Below are 24,826 nucleotides of genomic sequence, written 5' to 3'. Positions count from 1 at the left end.
TTTTAAACTACCGTTCTGCATTTTATATCTTAGATAATTTTTAAGTGCTTCAGATACCTCCCTGAATTCTAAATAGTCTTTTTATAAACTCTAATAGATTAAATTTATAAACAGTAAAGCTATCATTATCTTAGATGTTCCAAAGCTATGCATAAACTTAATAAGGTTTCCATTTAAAACCACAAGTCTAAAGAACTTAATTATATATTGCAAATTGAAGTTTCAAGGCTATCATTCTAATATGCTTTTAAACATTACAAGCATATATAATTTCAAAATGCACAGATTTCCTTCCTAACCAAAAAGATCAGTACTACGATTTTCATTCTCTTTTACTTTTATTTAACTCTAAATTTTCCAAACGTTAAAATGCGTACACCCACAGAAGGAAGACCAGTCCTGTCCCAGTTCATTAAAATTTTTGCTGGGTTGTTCACTGGATTCCTCTCATGGGCCCAGCTGGAATTCACTGAACCCTGTATTGTAGTCATTATGCAGTTTTTAGAAGGAAAACAAGGCATGGCCTTGACGGGCACACAGCCCACACAGCCTGATGCCTCAGTCTGTTGATGGGAAATGGCAGGACCTACTCAGGCTCATCACGGCATTGGGGTTCTCATTTCTTTGACTCTTAAAATAAATGAATATTTTCTTCCATTTATCTTTAAAGATATGTGAACTTGATGAGATCTTGCTATTCTTTCATATTCTTAGAATGCTCAGAATGCAAAGGATCCTTAAGGTGATCTCCAGTTTTGTTTCAGATTCTTCACACGGTTTGTCCGACTTGCTGTTACAATCTATGAGGTCAGTCTACTGACATCCTCTAGGTGTATATATTGTAACTTTCATATTATTGTTCTTCATTATCATGACATATCTGAATATGTCTTTCTTCCTCTTCGAATTCACTGCATACATGTGTATCAGTTAAAAGAAACATTTTAAAAGATAAATGGGGCTGCTGTTTTTTCTTTTTTCCTGCTTCATTTGTCCTTCATAGGGGCTGCTTTTTGAGCACAGGCAAGGAGTCATTTGCCCCTTCTTCACTTCTTATAAGTTACCTGTCCTGGGACCTCTTTACACGATTCATTTCTCAGTTCTGCGGTGCTGCTGCCTCCTTCCGTAAGCCAGGTTGACATGGGCTGGAGAGAAAATTACCATAATCGCCTTTCTAGGCGATAATATGTATACAGCTGGACACATCAAGTTGGTTTTTATCCTTTGGCCAGAAAGATAAAGCATCACATTTTCATTTTTTAGAAAAAATATTTTGGAAGGTAGTTTCAAAAAATACTTCCAAAGATGGAAAGTCATTTGATTTCTGTAACAGAGGCCTCCATTTCCCTTAACCACAGCCCTACCTATAAGGATGCTTTGGCAAAGAATTCACCAGGACTTTGCCTGAAGATCTGCTATTTTGTAAGGTAATGTTTTTTATGTATTTCAAGATTTTGTGGAGCAAGGTGAAATGAAAGGCGAAGCAAGGGACTTTCCCTGCCTCTCCTGACTCTATAGAACACCTTTGGACAGACGGAAAACAGTGGTCCTTCATAACAGTGAATTTTCTCTGATGTACCTGAGCTTAATTATTTCATACCAACCTTTTTTCAGTCTTTGGTATCAAATGACATAAAGGAGGGAACAGAGAAATAATTAAAGGTCTGTTATTTTCTTTACTTTTATTCTTAATTATACAAGTAATATAGCTTATTATAGAACATTTTTTAAAATGTAGAAAAGAATGTAACTATAATAATGATCACTCATATCCAGTTACCTATTTTGGTATATTTCCTTTGTCTTGTTTTCATGCCAATTTTTTGAGATGAAAATATATATACGGCTTTATATCCTCTAGTTTTCACTTAACTTTATAGCATGAGAATCTTCTCTAGTCATTGAAGACTTTTTGTAAACATTCTTTTTAATAGCCATGTAATATTCGAATATGATAAAGCATAACCTATGAATAGATTGCCTCATTTGGGACATTTGGTTTATCTGTAGTTCTGTCCTTTGTAATTATCTCTGACCCACATGATTGCGCCTGAATCTTTGTCATGGCTCCTTTGATTGTGATATGCCTTACCCTACCACAGCATTTGTGTGGAGGGACAGAAGGTTTTCAATGAATAGGTTTCTTCCTTCCCTGCTCCCACCCCAGCTCCTTCAGTATACTAGTAGATGAATCAGACTTTGCCTTTTTCTGAGTTCTCTTTGTGGCAGTAGATTCCTTTGTGAACCCAACACATTGTGAGCCCTAGGTATCAGTTTTGGATTGTGTTTTTTAACCCCCTTCTTGTAGGTATTGGATAACAGAATTCTGGGTCATGTTTAAAATGGATGCCAGCTTGACAGACACTATGGAGGAGTTTCAGGAACTGGTGAAAGCTAAGGGTGAGGAGTTACACTGCCGCCTGATTGACACAACTCAAATGTGAGTGTCAGGGTCTTGACTCATCTTTCGAAATCACCTCCTTCCTGTAATATAATCCCAGTTGCTTGCTAGGCTTCTGACCCCCAGCGGTGACTGCTGCTCTCTTTCGCCACTCTGAGAAGCCCCTCACATAGGCAGGTTCAAATTGCCTCACCAAAGTGAAGGCTTGGCATTTAACAGAAAAGCAGAGAAGCTGCACGGTGATAAAGCACTAGGTGACTTATATCCAAGAGCAGAAAAAATAAGTCCCAGTCAAAAAGAAATTAGGTAGCAAGATATTGACTAAAATTAATCCAGATCATGAGAAACTGAAAGTGCAAATGACTGAACTCACACTTCATGCAGGAGGCACCCCTGAACTTGTAAATAGGGACAGGACTGCTAAAAAAAAATGCGTTCAGGAGAGGGCTTCTGACATGTATGGATGTCTATGAAAGACGCTTCAGACTTCCAGAGCCGGATGGGATCCCAGGAATGTTTTAAATTATTCCTTGGAATTCTTATTTATAAGACTGACCCCCTTCTGGGAAAATGAGTGCCTTTCCTAATTAGGGGGAGGGGAATGTATGCACTGTATGCCAAGGTTTTCACAGTGAGGCTGCTTTATTTTGAAATAGTACAAATCCCTAAGAAATAGACTTCTAGGACTGATAATATATTCTAGAGATCATTTCATCCAACATCCTGATTTTTCTGACTGGGAAATTGAGGCTCAGCAAGAATGTGACTCCTCCGGGGTCCAGCTAGTTAAGCTAGTGACAGAGCATCAGCTAGCCTCTGAGGCCCTGTCCGTGATGCACGATAGCCACATAGAAATGATTTCAAGATTATATTTCAGAGCCCCAAATAAGTCCGTTTATCAGTTTGGATTCTCTGTACTTCTCTGCTTAAAATTACACAACTTGAAAGATAAGAGATTATTCAATAGTTTCTTCATTTTAAAGATGAAATTAGAGCCCAGGGCAATTCTCAACCCCAGGTCTCCCTGTCCCAATATTTCCTAGCTGACTTTTCTTGAGCAAAATTTTCCACAGTATATTCTGTAGGAATTATTAGTCTGTGGGATATTACTTGGCCAGATATAATTGAGGAATAATGAGTTATGAACTTTCCTTTTGCAGTGCTTTTCAGCATGTGTAATATGCTCACTGGTCAAAGAGGCTACAAAATTTATAGCACTTCCCAAGCTCACTAACTACAGAACCCTTTTATCAAGAGACAAGGTTCCCAGGAATCGCAGTTTGGAAAAGACAGGCAACCTGCTGTCTTTCAAAATGGGGCCACTTCCCTTTGCTTGTTTAGTGAAGGAAACTGAATAAGAAATGCATGGGTTGATTACAAGAAAATAATGGGGGCAGGGAGCACTCTAGGGTCAGCTAGGCTTCCTTGATCATTTCAGTAGCTGAGGACATTTGAGGAGAATGACACAACTCTGCCAAGAGTGACCACATGTTTCTACACGTGATTCCCTCCCTTTATGACATCTTCTCGCTGTGGTTCTTTGAGCTCTTCCTGGCATGAAAACTGCCTCACTACCTTGGGATTTCCAACCAGATAGAGAGTCCCTGTCATTCACATGAGATTGAAGGAACACACAAGTGGAATGGAGGGAGCACACATACCACAGGATACACAACGGGGCCAGGACCAAAGGCAAGGAAACTGACCGATACCGGAGACTCTTTCCTTCCCACTGCCTTAAAGTAAACTCATTTATCCTGTACCCAGCTGCACAGTTAAAAGGCTCACTGAAAACCAGCAAGTGGTTTTGGTTGCTGCCATGGAAAAAAACTGATTTGGAGAAACTCTGTGAATGTACTGTTCTGGCCAAGGAAAGTTAGCGAATGGTGTTTTGTATATTCTTGTGGAAAATGTTAACGGATTTACTTGCAAAAAACGATTTATTCCTTTGCTCTGTCTTCTCCCTTTCACATTTACCCACAAAAGCAATGCCCGTGACTGGTCCAGGAAACTTACTCAAAGGATAAAATCAAATACCAGCAAGAAACGGAAGGTCTCCCTGCTCTTTGACCATCTGGAACCGGAAGAGCTATCCGAGCACCTCACCTACCTGGAGTTCAAGTCCTTCCGAAGGATATCAGTATGTACCCAAGGGGCGGGAGAAAAATCTTCCCTGGGGTATTTCTGAAAATAAAATGAGAATTCAACAGCCCATCCACTTCATAACCTTAGAGGCCCCCTCAGTAGTGGCGGGCTTTCCTGCCAGGTATCATAGAGTCTGGAAGAATCAGTACCATCTGAATTCCTTTGGTTGTGACTCCTGTGCTTCTCCCATCTCCCTTCTTCCATGCCCCCACCGATACCATCCCACCACTCACTCAAGTTACCATACTGTGGGCACACATCACACATATACACACACACTCTCTCTCTCTCTCTCTCCCCCCCCCCGCTCCCTCTCTCCCTCTCTCTCCCTCTGTTCCCCCTCCCCTCCTCTCACACCCCTGATAATCATTAGGCTTCAATAACTCTTTTTTTAATCTTCCTCAAAAAAAGGGCGGGGGGAGCGCAGGGGGGTGGGGAAAGGATATGTCCTCTCAGAGTTTGAATTCATTCTGGGGTAAGCTTTGAATGGCTCTGAGAAATCCCAAAATAGATTCTACTGGCCTAGCCCAGAACATACCTAAATCCTTGCAGTGGTGCTGGCCCAGAAGTCACTGCGATTCTAGAAGCTAAGCTGTGCTGACCCCCTAACCTTTCGATTGGGGCAACTAAGCAGAGTCAAAGGAAGAGAGATTTCAGTTGATCATCAGGAACAGAAAGAGCACACAGGTGCATCCTGTCCTCACTGCAATCCTTGAAACTCCATATGTGATCCCAAAGAACGTTAGTTCTGTATAAGAGAACTTGTCAATGTGTCAGATGCCAACAGACCCTCACTGGCCAATATGCTTTCCTGAGAAATGACACTCTTATTCCACTTAGCCCCTAACTCTACCAACAGGTACAGTCTTCACCTTCGTGCTAAAAATAGAGACCACCTAGTTGCTGGGTCCATTTATTAAAATGACTGGTATTCTGGTGAGGGAATGGAGGCCCAGAGGGCTGACCTGAACAAGGTCGACACAGCTGATTACAGTCAGAGCTGAGGCTAGGACTACATGCCTCTCTCGGTCGGTCACCACCAATTTATTGAGCTCAGTTGTGTCTGGAAGGAGACCTGCAGACCAGGTTACAAAGGAGAGTTTACATTTTCATTCATAATGTTGACATCCCTTCTGTTTTCACACAGCTGTTTGGCCAGTCAGTCAGGGAGCTCCCAGCTTCCATTTGGAAATAACTTCTCCAAGCATTAACACTCCATTCTCTGCAGCCCTTTCTCAGTACCCCAGACCCAAATTGAAAGGCTCTGCCTGGGGAGTTCCCATTTGGCAGTGCCTCCCCTGTCAGGGGGAAGGACAGCAGTCAGAGCTGAGAGCAACTGAAAAAAGCCATTTATCACACAGGAAATCTGAGCTCTGCAGGGGTCAGACTGGCAGGCTGCTTGGTCAGGCCTGCAGGATGGCTGCTTGATGCCAGGGCTCACATCAGTGGAGGCAGAAGTGAAAAATCAGTGCAGAACAAGGAATCCCAGCCCGTGTCCCCAGGGGTTCAGCAGTGTTCTATTTGCAAGTAAAAACATCCGTTTCAACCTTCATTTCTTTTGACTGGCATGGTCCTTTCATAGAAGACTATTTCAGGGATTTTTTGTTTTTCCTGTACAGTGCTGAACAGTTTCACCAAACACAAGTTTTCTCTCCAACGTGAGGTTGGAGGGCAATTTATCTCTGCTGTGAATTGAAAGGCATTTGATATCTTCTGTTTATTATAAAACTTTAGGGGTAGTGAGGATGTTACTGGGATAATTTTTTTTTAAAAAGTGGATTTAATGTTACATTTATAGTGGGAGGGGTATATTAAATGTATCCACTGGACTATATTAATTGAATGAATATTTTCAAAATATATGTATTCAATAAGTTGTAGCTACTTTCTTTTAGAACCAGTAAGATGTTTGCTTTATGTATCTCTCTTAAGGAGCTATTTTGGTCCTACTCATAGGCTTTCCACCCATCAGCAGCTATAGCACAGTAAAATGGGGCTCAGTTCATTTGCAACTATTTTATTTGGGTTGTGACTTCTTCTCATCTATATATTTACTACTTAGGCAGAACTAAGGTGTACTGTAGTAACAACCCCCCCCCCCCCCACCTCCTGCACAATCTCAATGTCTTAGCAAAAGTTTATTTTTCACTCACACTGCATGTCTAACATGGGTCAGCAGAGGCTGATCAGAGTTCCCCAGGAACCCAGATGATGGAGGCTTCATCTTGCCAGGAATTTCCAAGATCTCTGCAGCAGTGGGAAGGCAACAAGGCAGACCATTCACTGGCTCTTACATCTTTCCCTCCAAAGTTACATCGCTTCCACTCAACGTTCTGCTGGCTGAACTATGTCATATGGTCACACCTTCTTTCAAAGGGAAGAGTTGGAAGTAATTGGGGAAAAGCACCAAAGACTTCCATAGGAATGTTGAAGAAGAACAAAACAGACTGTGCCTCCCTCTTGGTTATACAATTTGAGCAGAGGGATTCTTTGTGACAGGGACACAACAGCTACAAACATCACTTAGACTAGATCTTCAGGGACATTTCCAGTTTTACACATGCTGTTTCATTGCCAACTATAGTCAATGCTATTGTCAAGTTGGGAAACCATGGTCAGCGAACATATAGCTAACCACGTTTTAGGTACTCCATTTGCCTCTGCTCAAGTTGGTGAGAAGGAAATACAAACAGGCTTGTATTAGCATGAGATTCATAACTACTCCACTAGCACAACCTTACATATATGTAGCACTTTAAAAAGTTAAAGCTTTCACACATTATCTTCTTTGATCTTCATAACAATTCTATGTCCTAGATAGGGCAGATTTTACGATCACATTTTTAAGGTAAGAAAACAGCTGGGGAAAGAGAGATTTGTTTTTGTCAGGGGAATTACCTTTTATTCCCTTCACCTTTGCAGCAATACTGATCTTTATTCTGTACTGTATTCTTTAGAATTTAGAACAGTCGGTAACAATATCTAATGAAATACAGTATTTGGATTAACTAATGTGTCTACACATCCACTTATTCCTAATAACTTTCGATGCAGAGATCACGCTGTGGGTAGAATAAGAAAGATTTTCCTCCCACCATGCTTGTTGGCAGGTGGCCAAGATGCAGTAAAAAAGGGCCAGGAGCTCCTCTGTTCCATGGCAGTTCCCAGCCATCAACTGAGCAGACCTGACTTGTCCCTTAAATCTTCTGGAATACCAGAGTACAGTACTGATAGTTGTTGTTTTTTTCTTTTTTCTTTTCCTGCAGTTCTCTGATTATCAGAATTACCTTGTAAATAGCTGTGTGAAGGAAAACCCCACCATGGAGAGATCTATTGCTCTGTGCAACGGTATCTCCCAGTGGGTACAACTGATGGTTCTCAGCCGCCCCACCCCGCAGCTCCGAGCAGAAGTCTTCATCAAGTTCATCCAGGTGGCTCAGGTGAATAACTGGTTTGAGACTTTCGGCTTGGGCTATGAGGTACAGGTACACCTTCTATCCCCTTTTCCTCCAGCTTAGCCTATTAGAGCTGTTTTTTTCCCTCCTGAACCATGGTGGGGGGTGGGGAGGTTTGTGTGCCTTCAACCCCATCTAGATCTGGTGATTTGTCTATTCTTCCATACAAGGACAGTGTGGAGGGGAGGGGGCCATAGAGGCCATATCAGGGGTCAGGATCCAGTTTGGGATCTGTTTAGATCTTTAACATTTTTCGAAAGATGCTTACCAGCCTACGTTATTTTCCCGAGTCTGGCCCACATGGCAAAGGAAAGGGCAGTTCTAAGATTTACTGGAGCTGGACCAGCCTGAATTCTTAGGTCTTTGAGCCCATGCCGTGCTGAATGGCTGCATTTAATGTTTGAGGGGGCATTTTATAAGAGGAAAACAGGTACTATGAACCCATATTTGAAGTTCCCCAGAGATTCTAGCTTCTCTGTCCCAGTTACTGTCCTACATAGGCACTGGCATTGCATGGGAAAATAAGACAAAGTCCTTACCCTCAAAAATAAAAGTCTGGTAAATTTGGAATAAATAAAAGATTGTACTTAATAATATCTTTCTCCAACTCTGGATGGTCTAGATCAGTGTTTCTCAAAGTCAACAGCCCTGACCTTGGATCACCTGCTCTGATATTAACTAAAGGCATATTAAAAGTACAGATCTCCAAGCCTAACCCCAGATCCAGGTAATCAGAATGTCTGGGTTTGGTCCAGAAACCATTGTGTTAAACCAATACTTTAGGTGATTCTAAGAAAGCACTGATCTAGAAGGTGGTCCACAGATCAGCTACAACAAAAGGAGAGAGATTTAACACCTCCCAGATTTGGGAATCCACCAGTCTGAATTAAGAAGAAGGGGAGACATGGACAGGGAATTGCAATGCCTCATAACTAGTCTTCAGCCAGTGTAAGGGAGACTCATGGCACAGAGATAAGAGGCAGCTCCCCATGTAACTGACATGTACAGTGACTCTGCTGTCATCTGTCTTCTGTGTCACAGAAGCTCCACCAACTACAGAACTTCAATACACTGATGGCTGTGATAGGTGGGCTGTGTCACAGCTCAATCTCGAGGCTCAAGGAGACAAGTTCGCATGTCCCACATGAAATCAATAAGGTCAGTGCTACTGTCTTCTCTGGGACCCTTAGCAGCATTCTCAGGACGTGTGCCAACATTTTCTCCTTCGGGGGAGAGCCCAGAGAGCATTTCCAAACCACACCATCCCTTGTCAACCAGGCTAAGCAGCAGGGAGTCAAACCTTAAGGAAATCCATAGGATGGAGAAGTCACATTTTTTAGAGTAACTGTGATTTTGTCTGGCCTCAGACAGTGTCACTGCAAATGTTCCTGCTGGACCAGTTGAAACAATGCGTGCCTCTTCCCATGTGCATAGGCCACTGAATATTCAGTTACCATCTTTGACAGATTCCCTCACTGCAGCTCTTTGCTCTAAAATGTGTTCTCAAAGAGAATTGTGGTTCGGTTGACTATAGGTCAGTTCGCACATTGAGTGTAGTTATGTAGTGATATGTTAAAAACCTAGCTATCCAGAACCCTTAGAGAATGACATTCTGGATAGTTGAATTTTAGCAGATAATTGGATATGAGTTCTTCAGATACCATTTTGTAATATATAATGTTTTATTAATGAATATTTTTCTTAAATGTCCTGTGCATTTTCCTACATTATTAGATTTTACAGAATATACTTTAATCTTTTATGACATAAGGCTGTTTTGCTTGTTTCTCTTTTTTACAGAAACAGGGTCTTGCTCTGTCACCCAGGCTGGAGCGCAGGCTGGCATGATCATAGCTCACTGCAATCTCAAACTCCTAGGCTCAAGTGATCCTCCCACCTCAGCCTACCAAGTAGCTAGGACTATAGGTGTGCACCATTATGCCCAGCTATTTTTTAAAATTTTTGTAGAGATAAGGTCTCCCTCTGTTGCCTAGGCTCGTCTCCAACTCTTGGCCTCAAGCGATCCTCCCATCTCAGCCTCCTAAAGTATTGGGATTACAGGCATGAGCCACTGAGCCCAGCTGGAGCTGCTGTTATAAATATAAACCACTGTGATATACTGAGGATATAAATGTATGGCATGGGTTAGAGAATGTCTGCTCTTTGAGCACTTTCATCTCATGTAAAAGGACCTTACTATACTCAAGCCCCGATCTTTCCAAACTGGCATGAAGAGGAACTCTCTTTTTAGGGAGATACCGGAGCTCATTGCCCTAGCTGTTTTTCCCAGGTGTTCAGCTCCCTTTTGGGGAGTCTTTTATCTGTTCTTACAGTGCTGGGCCTCTAGGGAGGCCCCCCACTCCCCAGTGGTCTGATCAAAAGGGCATCATCTTTAGTCACCTCTTCATTCCTTAACAGTTCTGCTGAAACCAGGCGCAGCAGTTGAAAAGATTGCCCGTGCCTCAGAGGTGACAGAGAGAAACAGTCACAGAGATTAAGAAGCCTTCAAGTCGGTTTAGCTTACAAGAGAGAGCTTGCTGCTCTTCCGCTTGGCGTCCCCCACAGCAGTGCTTCCTGTAGTAGCTACTTGACCCTCAGGGTGGTCTGCATAGTGAATTAGTAAGTCCAGGGTTGAAGCAAGAGTCCCCAAGTTGTTGATTTCACCTTCGGAGGGGAATAAAAATATCTCTATCATTTTTGCTGTTACACTCTTGTCGTGGGAGCCCCTTCCATGCCTGGGGCTCCCCTGCACCGTTGGTGGAGGTTTATGAGGAGGAAGCTCTCTTGCCATCTCCCAGTGATTTGAAGGGGTCTGACTCCAAGAACTCCAAGCTCTTCATTGTGGAGAAATGGTATTTTGTAGGCCACAATTTATTAAGTTGGGGCACTGTGTCTAAAAGGGTTACAGTAGTCCCACCTTATCTGAGGTTTTGTCTTCCATAGTTTCAGTTACCTGAGGTCAACTGCAGTCCAAAAAAAATTTAATGGAAAATCCCAGAAATAAACAATTCATAAGTTTTATTTTATTGATTGATTGACTGATTGAGACAGTCTCATTCTGTTGCCCAGGCTGTAGTGCAGTGGCGCAGTCTCGGCTCACTGCAATCTCCACCTCCCAGGTTCAAGCAATCCTCCTGCCTTGGCCTCCCAAGTAGCTAGGACTACAGGTGTGCACCACCACGCCCTGCTAATTTTGTGTTTTTAGTAGAGACGGAGTTTCACCATGTTAGCCAGGCTGGTCTTGAACTTCGGACCTCAGGTGATCCGTCTACCTCGGTCTCCCAAAGTGCTGGGATTACAGGCATGAACCACCACGCCTGGCCAATTCATAAGTTTAAAAATGCATGCTGTGCTGAGTAGCATGATGAAATCTTAAGCCATCCCACTCCATCCTTTCTGTGACTCCTTCGTATCAGTCACTAAGTAGCCATCTCGGTCATCAGATTGACTGTCATGGTATTGCAGTGCTTGTGTTCAAGTAACTCTCACTTTATTTACTAATGGCCCCACAGTAATGATGTTGTAATGTAATGATGCAAGAGTAATGATGTTGGCAATTTGGATATACCAGAGAGCAGCCCTAAAGTGTTTCCTCTAAGTTCTTTACTTAATAAGGAAAGAAAAAAATCATATGCTGAGGTTGCTAAGATCTAAGAAAGAAGGAATTTCATCTATGAAATTGTGAAAAAGGAAAAGTTCATTCTAGTTTCTCTTTTGTACTTCAGACTGCAAAAGTTATGGCCACAGTGCATGATGGGAATGGCATTACACTCGTGGGTGGAAAACATGAACAGAAATGTGTTCCACTTGACAGCAATCGGGTTTGTTACTATGCACTGTTTCAGGCATCAATTAGGCATCTTGGACTGTATCCCCCTAAGGATAAGAGAGGACTCCTTATGTTGTATGATAACATGATTGGCAGACAGTCACTTCATGTCTTTGCTTCTGAGAAAGCTGGTTATCACTCGTGGGGAATGGATTCTGTGAACTGCTTGCTGACTTAAATGACATGTGATTGAAAAGAAAACCAGATCTGGCTGCTCCCTTTCTGTGCTGGTGAGCAGCCGTTCTCACTTCCAGGGTTGAAGCAGGGTGTAACCTCTAGTGTCCTCTCTCCTGTCCTTTGCTCGGAATTGATCTGGTCTATTCAGGTTTTTAGTTCAAGGTTTTAGTCTGTGAATGGAATGTCACTTGCTTTCTAGTCATAGGCCCATTCTGAGAATCCTGAAAGGCCCACCGAGCACCTCATAGAGGATAACACACAATAGACTACTGAAGCTCCACTCTTAAAACACATGCTCTTCCCCGTGCCAGCAACATTTCCTGACATCACATTTCAACTGTTAATCAATGCAGTGTCTCTGGAAGCATTAAGAAGACACCAAGGAAAGTAATCACATGGCTTGGGGACAGGAGTTAGAGGGATAGTGTTCACTATATATTCTTGCACCTTTTAAATTTTTGTATCAGGTCCTTATTTTTGAAAAGAAAGACATTTTAAAATAAAAATGATAAAACCCCCATTTATAATGTTTAAGTAATATAATAGATTCAATCATATCTTGTGTTTGTAAATATATTCTGTGATATTTGACATAGCTGAGGTTTTAACTGGGGAGTCATAATCTGTACCGTTTACATGAATAACCCCCTGCTCAACAAATTCTGGAGGGGATGAGATCACGGCAGGCGATGCAAATATGCAAGGTGGTCATTACGGACAATACACACTACCTAGTGGGTACCTGTGATTGGTCTGTTCTGCTTTGTAGGTTCTCGGTGAGATGACTGAGCTGCTGTCCTCCTCCAGAAACTATGACAATTATCGGCGAGCCTATGGAGAGTGCACCGACTTCAAGATCCCCATTCTGGGTGTGCATCTCAAGGACCTCATCTCCCTGTATGAAGCCATGCCTGACTACCTGGAGGATGGGAAAGTGAACGTCCACAAGCTACTGGCCCTGTACAATCATATCAGTGAATTGGTCCAGCTGCAAGAGGTGGCCCCACCCTTGGAGGCCAACAAGGACTTGGTACACTTGCTGACGGTGAGGTTCACACAGGACAACAATTGCTAAGCACTTTCTCCGTGCCAGGTGCCATTCTATACACCTTACCAAATATTAGCTATTAATCCTCACTCTATGAAGCAGGTACTATTATTCTCTCCAACATATAGATAGGGATACGAAGGCACAAAGATCCACCTTGCCAGAAGACCACACATTATTAAGTAGCAGAGGCTTGATTCAGACCCAGGTGCTGGGACTCTAGAGGCTGTGCCCTCCAGACTTCTAGGACTGTTTCACTACCCCTACAAAAGCAGTGCTAAGCTCTCTGGGAGGAGCTGATGGCAAATTGGGGTACAAGTCTTCGTAAAAGATGAAGAGAATAAATGTGCTCTCATAAAAAGGGCAGGCAGTAAGTGAAAAAACAAAAAACACCCAGAGTTATTCTTTGGTTCCTGGCTTAGATCTTTGCTCTTGGAGATATTCAAGCGAAGGGTAGATGAACACTTGTCAGTGGTGTGGGAGACCAGGATTTGCATCTTGAGTATGGGGTGAGATCAGATGAACTCCCTTCCAGACCTGCAGTTCTGTAGGTCACCAGCTGTGTGACTGTGGACATATAACCCTCCAAGATTCCTCTCCTCAGAGGGATTAGTCTCTGGGATGACTTCTAACTTCTCTTCCAGTTCTAGTTATACAGGTTTTAACCCGCTGTTTTTGGGGAGTAGAATAATGATCATAACCTCTTTCTGCCTCACAGCAGCATTGTGATAGAACCCTGGGCTTCACATCAGCTGGTGTGTGATCCTAGTCCTTTCACTTATTAGCCAGGTGACCTTGGCAAGTCTGTGCCTCAGACATCATTTGTAAAAACATGCACTGAACCTTAACATTCTTTGGATTATAAATCTTGTGATGAAAGCTGTGACCCTTCTTCCCAGAAAAATGTACATAAGCCATATATATATTTATATATATTTATAAATATATATAAATATAAAATGTATAAATAATATATAAATATACATATTTATATAATTTATATGAATTTATTTATATATTTAAATATATATTTATATATTATTTATACATTATATATTTATATATATTTTATATATATATATATATTTTTTTTTGAGACCGAGTCTCGCTCTGTTGCCCAGGCTAGAGTGCAGTGGCGCCATCTCAGCTCACTGCAAGCTCTGCCTCCCAGGTTCCTGCCATTCTCCTGCCTCAGCCTCCCGAGTAGCTGAGACTACAGGCGCCTGCCACCACGCCCGGCTAATTTTTTGTATTTTTAGTAGATATGGGGTTTCACCGTGTTGGCCAGGATGGTCTCGATCTCTTGACCTCATGATCCATCCACCTCGGCCTCCCAAAGTGCTGGAATTATAGGCATGAGTCACTTTGCCCGGCCCATAAGCCATATATTTTTAAATATGCATGTAATTTCAAGTTCTGAACTCCTTGAAGCCTATCCATAGACTCAAGGTTAAGAATAAGATTATTCCTAAGGACTTCTCTCCTAAAATTTTGTAGTTCTAAGATATATGAAACTCATTAACTCTTTTTTTTTTTTTTTTTTTTTTTTGGAGACAAGGTCTGGCTCTATCAACTAGACTGGAGTGCAGTGGTGCAATCTCAGCTCACTGCAACCTCTGCCTTCTAGGTCCAAGCCATCCTCCCACCTCAGCCTCCTGAGTAGCTGGGACCACAGGCATACGCCACCACGTCCGGCTAACTTTTGTATTTTTTGTAGAGACAGGGTTTTGCCATGTTGCCCAGGCTGGTCTCAAACTCCTGAGCTCCAGCAGTCCACCTGCCTTGGCCTCCCAAAATGCTGGGAATACAAGCATGAGCCACCATGCACCCAGACTCATTAACTCTTAATAGCAATTAATATGTCTTACCATTTAAACTGAATTTTATTGTTGGACTCAAATTTAATAGTCTCAGACCATACACACCATCCTTTTAGATCATCTTTCTGCTTTGAGAGAACAAGTGATGTATTGGTCATCTGTCCAGACAAGGCCTTTGGCCTAAGCTCTATATAGAGGCTTGGATTTAAATCATAGTTAAAAAGAGAGCATCCTGAGATATATCTAAAATTTAAAAACATTTTAATGAGAAAGAAGTAATGCTTGCCCTATTGCAGTAGTAGGTGTTATACCTGTTTTGTGAATTTTAAAAACAAACTGTTTAGAGCCTAAAAGAGTAAACTACTGGCAAGGATAATCCAAGAAAGAACCATCAGCCGTGGGAGAGGCAAACAGCATCTTAGCAATGAACCCTGTTCTGCTTTGATCCGCAGCTATCCCTGGATCTCTACTACACTGAGGATGAAATCTATGAGCTTTCCTATGCCCGGGAACCAAGGAACCACAGAGCTCCAGTGAGTTTTTCCTGTTAAGACTCCACATGTAACAGGTGCTTTACAAGCTTCTCCTCGAATTCATTCATCCTCAGGAACAGACTTTCGGTTCAGTTTAATAAGTATACCGTTTTTCTTAAGTGCTCAACTTTATGCTAGGAACAGAGAAAACTTTTCAGCATATGTCTGAGGAATAGTTCCTGTCCATTAAAAAGCTGTGATGTAGTTGAAGAGATAAGCCTAATGTGTGACCAGTGAATAACTAGTGAACAGTAAATAACTATATCATCAGAACGCCAGGTGTGGTGGAATCAGTCAGTGGTTTACAAAGTAGAGAAGGAAGATACTATTGTGCACCAGAGTGACATCCCCCTCCCATTAAGAAGCATCCCCACATAAATTTATTTTCTGATTCATTGATGATACTGAGAGTAATATGCATACTAATCAGAAGCTAAATTTCTGAAGATTTCCAGGTTGGTAGATAGAAAAGCCCCATTTTCCTGTAATGTTCTGGGTGAAAAGAACAGTCTGCTGAGTCTTTTGACAGGAGTCCTATGCTGAGAAGTCCTCAAAATAGTACACAGTCCTGGCACTGCCCACAGTAGGAACTTCACAGGTTATCTGCCCTGCCCTCCCACAGGCAAGTGAAATCATTTCAGTCTCCTGGGAAGTTTCCAAACCCTAAAACAAGTGGTACTCAAGGGAAGAGAGTTACCCACACTTAAGAAATCCAGCTCATGTATTGGGGTGGCTAACTTGCACTCCTCCACATAGAAGGATCAAGTTCTAGCATTCTATTGTAATGAAAGATTTGACTGAAAATATTTGGTAGATTCCATTTTCAGGTTAGAGGCATTTCAATGGAAAGGGTACGTTCTGTTTTTTCAAAGAGATTTTAATTTGGGCCAAGTTTCAAATACAGTCATGCACCACATGATGACATTTTGGTCAGTGATAGACCTCATATATGACAGTGGTCCCTTAAGATTATAATGGAGCAGAAGAATTACTATTGCCTAGTGACAGAACCATTGTGACATTGTAGCACAACACATTACTCACTGTGTCTGTGATTATACTGGTGTAAACAAACCTACTAAGCTGTAAAAAGTCTAGGTCATACACTTATGTACAGTACCTAATACTTGATAATAAATATCACTGGTTTATGCACTTACTATACAATACTCTTTATCATTATTTTAGAGTGCATTCCTTCCACTTAGAAAAGTTAACTGTGAAACAGCCTCAGGCAGGTCCTTCAGAAGGTGATAGCTCCAAGCATGTTACTGCCCCTAAAGACCTTCCGATGGGACAAGATGTGGAGTGGAAGACAGTGATATTGATGATCTTGATTCTGTATAGACATAGGCCAGTGTGTGTAATTGTTTGTACCTTAGTTTATAACAAAAAAAGTTTTAAAAAATTAAATATTTTTAAAATAGAAAAAAGTTTGTAGAATATGGCTGCAAAGGAAATAACTTGTACAGCTATACAATGTGTGTTTTAAGCTAAGTGTCATAACAAAAGAGTAAAAGTTAAAAAAATGAAAAGCTTTTACAGTAAAATAAGGTAATTTATCATTGAAGAAAAAAATTTAAGAAACTTAGTGTAGTCTAAGCGTACAATGTTTATAAAGTATATAGGAGTATACAGTCATGTTAGGCCTCCACATCCACTCACCACTCACGACTTGCCAGAGTAATTTCTAGTCTTGAAAGCTCTATTCATGGTTAAGTGCCCTATACAGGTGTACCATTAAAAAAAATTTCTATACCATATTTTTACCTTTTCTATGTTTAACTATGTTAAGATACACAAATACCATTGTTACAATTGCCTACAGTATTGAGCAGAATAACCTGCTGTATAGGTTTATAGCCTAGGAGCAGTAGGCTATACCGTATAGCCTAGGTGTGTAGCAGGCGATACCATCTAGCTTTGTGTTAAGTACACACTGTGGTGCTCACACAATGACATAATCACCTAATGACACATTTCTCAGAATATATCCCAGTCATTAAGTGATGCATGACTGTATTTAGAAAAGAGCTTGTCCAGGCTTCAGATTATTTTTCTTGTGTCTTCCTGCCTTTTAGCTAGGCTTTTCCTTATTCACATTTCTACTGCAGAGTGACTGGAGAATAGAGAGGAAGCATAAATGATCCACTTTACTCTGTTGATAGCTCTGACAAAAGGTTTAATGGAGAGGGAATTGCAACTCAGGCAGATTGAGAATTTCAAATTATCTGTAGCTGCAGATAATGTATGTGAAGAGCACTCTGGAAACCGTAAAGCACAGTACCTTGTTAGCCAAAATTATTAGAAGATTTCAGTTGCCTGTGGGTTCTCTGCTCCTCGCCACTGAACATAATTGAATATTGTCCATAAATGTAACTGTCAGGTAGTGGGAAAAGAAGGAGCTACAGGTTATAATACTGCATTGTAGTCATGAGGATTTCTCTAAATATTTCATTTTAGCCACTAACACCTTCAAAGCCACCAGTAGTAGTGGACTGGGCTTCTGGAGTATCTCCCAAACCTGATCCAAAGACCATTAGCAAACACGTCCAGAGGATGGTGGATGTAAGTACAGCGGTGTTTCAGCACACAAAAGCAAGGCACTGCCTGGCTCAGTTTTGTATGTGGGGCAAAGGGGAGAGGAGAGTACAATGGTGGAAATATAAAGGCAATAATCTTGAAAGGAACCACTTACTTCTCTTACTGTGGCTTTAGAACAATTCAGAAGTTACATTTTGACAATACACACTGGCCTTATATGAAGGCAGTCGTGCCTCCTCTTAAAGACCCCTAGCAGAAGAGCATATGTTTAAAGGTTGTCAGTTGATTCAGGAGTACAAAAGTAATGGGATACATTTGAGTATAGTAAAGGATAATACAGTAAACCTAAAACTGAAAAATCTTGTACTGCTTGATTCAATTCTCTGTGCTAATTGCTGAGGAAGGGGTATATATTCTCATACTTCTGCATTTATCCTCGTGGACAACTCCCGTGTAACAACAGAAAAGAGCATAACAGTGAGAAACAAGAGGATTAAGAGTGGGGACAGTGCACTTCCAACTGGGCTGTTTGTAGAAGCTTCTCAAAGAAGATGCAACTGGAGATGAGTGATGAAAAAAAGGGTAGAGTGAAGGGAGAACATCCTCTGTGTAGTGAACTAGGAGTAGCCAGCATGACAGTATAATTGATGTGCTAATGATTCAAAGCACATGGCCACCCTCCAGATGCTGCTACCAGCAAAGGCCTGAGATGTGACCTGCCACATCTTTGCCACAGCTAAAGGAGCAGGCTTCCCTGTTCCTCTTGTTCAGGTTATTAAAGGCTTTTATCCAACTGCCCCAGCTCTTCGTCATCTGACCTAAAGGGAGAGAAGACCGGTTTCTCTTTAGTAATCACCAAAAAACTCCTTTTTCACAGTCTGTCTTCAAGAACTATGATCACGACCAGGATGGATACATTTCTCAGGAAGAATTTGAAAAGATTGCTGCGAGTTTTCCATTTTCCTTCTGTGTGATGGACAAAGACAGGTGAGGATTTGTACATAGGAAGATGTCATTATGAGCCCATTGGTGAGAATAGGTTTATAGGTATGTCACTAGAAGCATTTGAAAACTCAGATGTGTTGCTGCTGTGATCACTTAAGAACAGACCATAAAATATGCATGCTTTAGAAAATATTCTGGGCCGGGCACAGTGGCTCACGCCTATAATCCTAACACTTTGGGAGGCCGAGGTGGGCGGCTCACCTGAGCTCAGGAGTTCAAGATCAGCCTGGCCAACATGGTGAAACCCTCTCTACTAAAAATACAAAAATTAGCCGGGTGTGGTGGTGGGCACCGCTAATCCCAGCTACTCGGGAGGCTGAGGCAGAGAATTGCTTAAACCCGGGAGGCAGAGGTTGCAGTGAGCTAAGATCATGCCACTGCACTCCAGCCTGGGCCACAAGAGTGAAACCCTGTCTCCAAAACAAACAAATTCCAAACTGAACATTCCATAAATCTGCCACTTTAGAAATGGTCAACTATAAATAAAAACGTTTAGTCTTCCTTCTTGCTTTGTCATTACACATTTTGGGAACCAACTAATACTTATATACTTTGCATATTTACTTTTCTCAAGGTTAAATAAATTCTATCTTGGTTCTCTACAGGAAACCAATTGTATGGTTAGTGGGTTCCAGTTAGGTACTGTCTAAAGTCAGAAACTGTAGCATAAGACATTTCCTTCCCTATACACATGTACATTTTACATTGTTTCTTTTTCAAGTCTTATAGATAGTGGTCAAGTTAGTTAGGAAAACCTGGTTTGGCCAAAGAACACCTCTGTGGAAATGACTAATGCTGCCTCACCTACTTACCACATGTCATCTTGTATCCTTGTTAAGAGTAGGGCCCATGGAAGTAATCATAGCACATACCATATTACCACTGAGGATAAAAAGAAAGGTGAGTTTCTAAGGCTACAAGCCCCCCTTGCTACCTGCCTCCATGCCCCTTATACTCACATCCTTGCCTTGGTCATTTGCTGGCAGGGAAGGCCTCATCAGCAGGGATGAGATCACAGCCTACTTCATGCGAGCCAGCTCAATCTATTCCAAGCTGGGCCTGGGCTTTCCTCACAACTTCCAAGAGACCACCTACCTGAAGCCCACTTTTTGTGACAACTGTGCTGGATTTGTAAGTTGTTCTTAGGGTGCTCCAGGGTTGAATTTGGGGAAGAGTGTGGGCTAGTTTAACTAAGACAGGCACAGACCTCACAATCCTTGTAAACCCATCCCAGCCTGGAGCCCAAACAGACAGCTAGAATAACCTAGAACTCAAGCGTGTGGTTTTTACCTGCACTCATTGTCTCTCCCTTCTTCCTGATTGTGTTTTCTTTTCTACTGCATGAGGCCTTAGATAAATGGTACCAGAAATGCTGAATTAGGGATATACTTTTAAAGTATAATATTTATGTGCTGTTTCAAGTGTTATAACAAAGACGTATGAGATACCTTCTGTCTTTAGGAGATGATATGGGCTATGCCCCTCCTCCGTTCCACTCCTGACCAATAGTTTCCCCCTAAACCCAGGTCCTGATGCAAGGCTCTATAACCTTCTGTTTGGAGTCCTTAGGAACCTGTTTGCCTGATGATTCATCCATTTCTGGAAAATGTCTGAGTCATAAGGCTGCTAGTGAGGGCCAGGCATGGTGGCTCATGCCTGTAATCCCAGCACTTTGGGAGGCCAAGGCGGGCGGATGAGACCCGGAGTTTGAGACCAGCCTGCCTAACATGATAAAAACCCGTCTCTACTAAAATACAAAAGAATTTAGCCAGGTGTGGTGGAACATGCCTGGTGGTCCCAGCTACTTGGGAAGCTGAGACAGGAGAATTGCTTGAACCCAGGAGGTGGAGGTTGCAGTGAGCGAGATCGCACCACTGCACTCCAGCCTGGGCGACCAGGCAAGACTCTCAAAAAAAAAAAAAAAAAAAAAAAAAAGCTGCTTCTTGAGAAACTTTGATCAGCATAAACTCTTCTCATGTTTAATTTAAGGTCAGAAGGGACAAGACATGAGAGATAAATGAGGTTTCCTTCCCACTTGAGCTAGAGAGTAGAATGAAGGAAAATAAAGGAATGTCACCTTGTAGCCTCACACCAGATGGATGAATGACATGTGGTATATTCTGTCTCTTGTTTCATAGCTCTGGGGAGTGATCAAACAAGGATATCGATGTAAAGGTAAGACTCAATATTGTTAACTGTTTTTCCTGGTGTATCAGTCCATTCTCACGCTGCTATAGAGAACTGCCTGAGACTGGGTAATTTATAAAGGAAAGAGGTTTAATTGACTCACAGTTCCACAGGGTTGGTGAGGCCTAAGGAAGCTTACAATCATGGCAGAAGGGGAAGCAAACGCATCCTTCTTCACATGGTGGCAGGAAGGAGAAGTGCTGAGCAAAAGGGGGAAAAGCCCTTATGAAGCCATCAGATTTCATGAGCAGTCACTCACTATCGTGAGAACACCATGAGGGTAACTGCCCCATGATTCAATTACCTCCCATCAGATCCCTCCCATGACACATGGGGATTATATGGGCACTACAAGGTGAGGTTTGGATGGGGGGACAGAGCTAAACCATATCACATGGTCTTAAGAGTCCCACCTCTAAAACATTTTTTTGCCCGTAGTAGTTGTCCATTTAGTCCACAACTTCTCAGCAGAGTTCAGAGTCTCATCCCCAAAGTGGTTTCCTAGGACACCCTCGGTGAATGACCACCACACCGAAGAGAGAAATGCCCGGTTGCACAGTTAGGCAGTTTCCCTTGATCAAATCCACTTTCTGTTGATGTTGGCCTAGAACAGGGATGGCTGGTAGGAGATGGTGCTCCCATATAGTCATGGAAGGGTGGGTCCCCAGTGAAAAGGATAGAATCTCTTCTGGAACAGAAGATAAACAATTACTAAAGGCCCTTTATCATTCAGGACATAACTGTCCTTCCTTGTGACTAGGAGAATTCAGGAGTGAAAGAAAGGAAACCTTTTACTGCAAGAAAGAAAATAAGACCTAACAGCTGAGCGTTTCCAGAGGGTCTCACTAGAGTAGGCAGAATGTGTGGGATACCAGGACACCATCTCTTCCCTCCAAGGTATCAGGATACTGCTTCTGATGCTCAGACTCACTGATAAGGGCTACATTAAGAATGTGAGCTCTGGGCTTCACCAAGTGAGAAGAATGCTAGCTTCATTAGGAATGTTGTGTCTTAGCTCCAGAAGATAGAACAGACATGTGTGACAAGAAAGCACTGCATGAATTTGGTTGTGAGACACACTGGGGAAGAGAGAAAAATGAAAGACTTCTTGACCCAGGATGTCTTGTCCACAGACTGCGGGATGAACTGCCACAAACAGTGCAAAGATCTGGTTGTGTTTGAGTGCAAGAAGCGAGCCAAGAACCCAGTAGCTCCCACAGAGAACAACACCTCTGTGGGGCCAGTGTCCAACCTTTGCTCATTGGGAGCCAAAGATCTGCTCCATGGTAAGTAGGCACTGGGAACATTCATCTTGGAAAGTGAAGTAGGAAGCGAAAAGTTTTAGAGGAGGAAAGATTACCTCATGACTCTATGTTAGAGTTTAAATTTAACCTCAACAGCTAGGCCAGGGCTGACTCCTCCCCCAGTTTTAGATTTTAGCTCCATGATGCCTATGTCTCAGACTTGAGGTGTGAGAACAGCAGAGTCCTAGTTAGGCATAAAAATCAGCAGGTACTTATTGAGCACCTACACCAAGCACAGATACTGACTTCTGGCCAGGATAGTCCCTCAAGTTAACAGTTAACTATCCCACCCTATCCCCAGCTCCAAACCCAAAACAGTGATAGAGAGAATATGTAAGTACATGCATATGTATGTGTGTGTATATATAATGTAAATTCACATACAAAGTATATAAATAACATTAAAAGGCACAGTGCATTCAAAACAAAGACACACATCTCACAGGTCAGACATGTACTAGAAACACACAGCAAGGAGTAGTTGCAAAAGCTACTGGTCTGCTTGGCTGCATGTCTAGAAGCAAGTAGAGGCAACTGCGAATTTGATTGCTGCATAGTAACAGAGACCACCTATGCATGAAAGGTGACCAGAACCAGACTTACTGCTTAAAATTGAGAAGGAAAAATCCAATGCTTAAAAAACTGTGACTATCACTTAGCAGCGGGAAGCAGACTTAGCCACAGGCAGTCTTCTAGTAGCTGAGTGACTGTCTATGATATCCCCAATTTTTCTCCAGGAGAGGAGCCCCAAGCCATTAATTTAAGACCAGGTCCTAGTCTGGAGGACCCTGAGGGGCCAGGTAGCAGTAATTGTTGAAATTCTAGAAACAGAAGGCTAAATATAGAAAGGAAGGGTGGGGGGCAAAACTCCCACTCATGTGGAGCTTGCAGATTAAAATTCCAAATCATACAAGAAAAATCCTAGGACTAAGCCAAAACATTCAACATTCAAGAAATAAACTAGCAAATTCACTTATGTTAAAATGCAAACAACAGTACAATAAGGAAATGACTTTAAGTATGTTTGAGATGCCCCAGATCTAAAGTGCAAAGAAGCAGAACAGACTGTCTCTTGTCTTCATGGAGTAGTTCTAGTTAGGGGGAAGATAATATATAAATATAGAGCAGTTTAGAAACAATGCAAGAGTATATGCTAAGAACCAAATAGGTTGCAGTGACAGCAAATGACAGGAGGACATAGCAGAGAGATCGCTGTACTGGGGCTGTTGGGACTTTATGCAGAAGGTGGAATTTCAGCTAAGTCTAAAGGAAGGGTAGAATTAAGTTATGGGAAGAGGGCAGAGCACATTCCAGATAGGATGTACAGTAGGAGCAAAAGGCCAAGGGCAGAACAGCTCTAGTACTCTTGAGATAGTGAGAAACAACAAAAAAGGTGTTAAGGCGATTTAGGTAAGAGATGAAGTAGAAAAATGAGACAGTCTAGAGAGTCTTAAATGACAAGTGCCTGTCTATATGATAAAATGAGGAGCTATTTAAAAAAGAGTAACATAAAGGGCTTGTTGGGGAGGGTTGGGGCACGAGGCTTCATAGTGCTGTACTAGGCCCTGATCTCGGAGCTGGCTGGTCAGCCAGCATGTCAAAACACTGATCACCTTGACTAACTGAAGAACATACAGGTCTTCAGCAAAAATCCAATGCTTATTAGGTTAGTGCCAGTTTAATATAAGAAGCCATGGAACTTCTAATTAGAACCAAAAAGGGAAATAATGAGTTTATTTATATAAAGCACTTAAAATCGGGTTTAACACCTATGTACCATATGTTAATATCATTACTCTTTTGAAATAAGCTCCCTAAAGTGATAAGGCCACTATAGTTACAACAGATGCCTAGAGAAAACTTTAAGTCCATATAGTATACATTCTGCATTTGAAGCATTTCTAATGTTCAGTAGTATATATCAATATGCATTTGTTGATCATTTAGATCAAAGCTTTAGTGCTTTACTTCCATGTAAGAAATGCACATTCCTTTTTATCACGTCAGCCAAGTACAAATTTTCTGCTGTCTTCCTAAATCCTTCCCCTTACTATCTATCTAAACACAGGCTGACTTCAAACTTTTGGGATGTTTTGTTCTTAGGGGGAAAAAATCCTCTCAGGGTCTTAGAAAGAATATGCTAATCAACTAAGGATTTGATGTTCAACTTTTAACAAAAATCACAAACACCATTGTGAAAAATAGGCCTATACCCTATATTTCATTCATGTACTCTGTATTTTCAGAGTTACACATAACCTTAGGGCACCACAATTCTGTCACATAAAATGCAGATTTTCAAGTGGCAAAGGTAGCAGAGAACAGCCTGAACCTGAGACCTCAAAAGGAATCCCTGAAGGGGCTGCTGTTAGAGATTT

At 41.9% G+C, this 24,826-nt stretch overlaps 1 protein-coding gene across 4 annotated transcripts in view; it reads left to right on the top strand.

Moving 5' to 3' along the window:
• The window catches only part of RASGRP1 (RAS guanyl releasing protein 1), a 76,392-nt gene that overhangs the window by 43,618 nt on the left and 7,948 nt on the right, over positions 1-24,826 (top strand). For 2 of the 4 annotated variants that reach the window (XM_025390006.1, XM_025390005.1), the window contains exons 4-15: positions 1,365-1,427; positions 2,309-2,440; positions 4,388-4,541; positions 7,813-7,986; positions 9,043-9,159; positions 12,777-13,052; positions 15,328-15,408; positions 17,872-17,976; positions 18,830-18,939; positions 19,944-20,088; positions 21,096-21,132; positions 22,278-22,430. In XM_025390006.1, the coding sequence (XP_025245791.1) occupies positions 1,365-1,427; positions 2,309-2,440; positions 4,388-4,541; positions 7,813-7,986; positions 9,043-9,159; positions 12,777-13,052; positions 15,328-15,408; positions 17,872-17,976; positions 18,830-18,939; positions 19,944-20,088; positions 21,096-21,132; positions 22,278-22,430 (1,547 nt within the window). The remainder of the gene's footprint in view (positions 1-1,364; positions 1,428-2,308; positions 2,441-4,387; positions 4,542-7,812; positions 7,987-9,042; positions 9,160-12,776; positions 13,053-15,327; positions 15,409-17,871; positions 17,977-18,829; positions 18,940-19,943; positions 20,089-21,095; positions 21,133-22,277; positions 22,431-24,826) is intronic. The other 2 variants (XM_025390007.1, XM_025390008.1) reach the window with 1 other exon arrangement.

Source organism: Theropithecus gelada, chromosome 7a (assembly GCF_003255815.1).
Source record: "Theropithecus gelada isolate Dixy chromosome 7a, Tgel_1.0, whole genome shotgun sequence".
In the NCBI taxonomy this organism is placed as follows: Eukaryota; Metazoa; Chordata; class Mammalia; order Primates; family Cercopithecidae; genus Theropithecus; species Theropithecus gelada.
The sequence above is the reverse complement of the archived record's forward strand: the minus strand, read 5'-3'. Positions and strand labels throughout refer to the sequence as shown.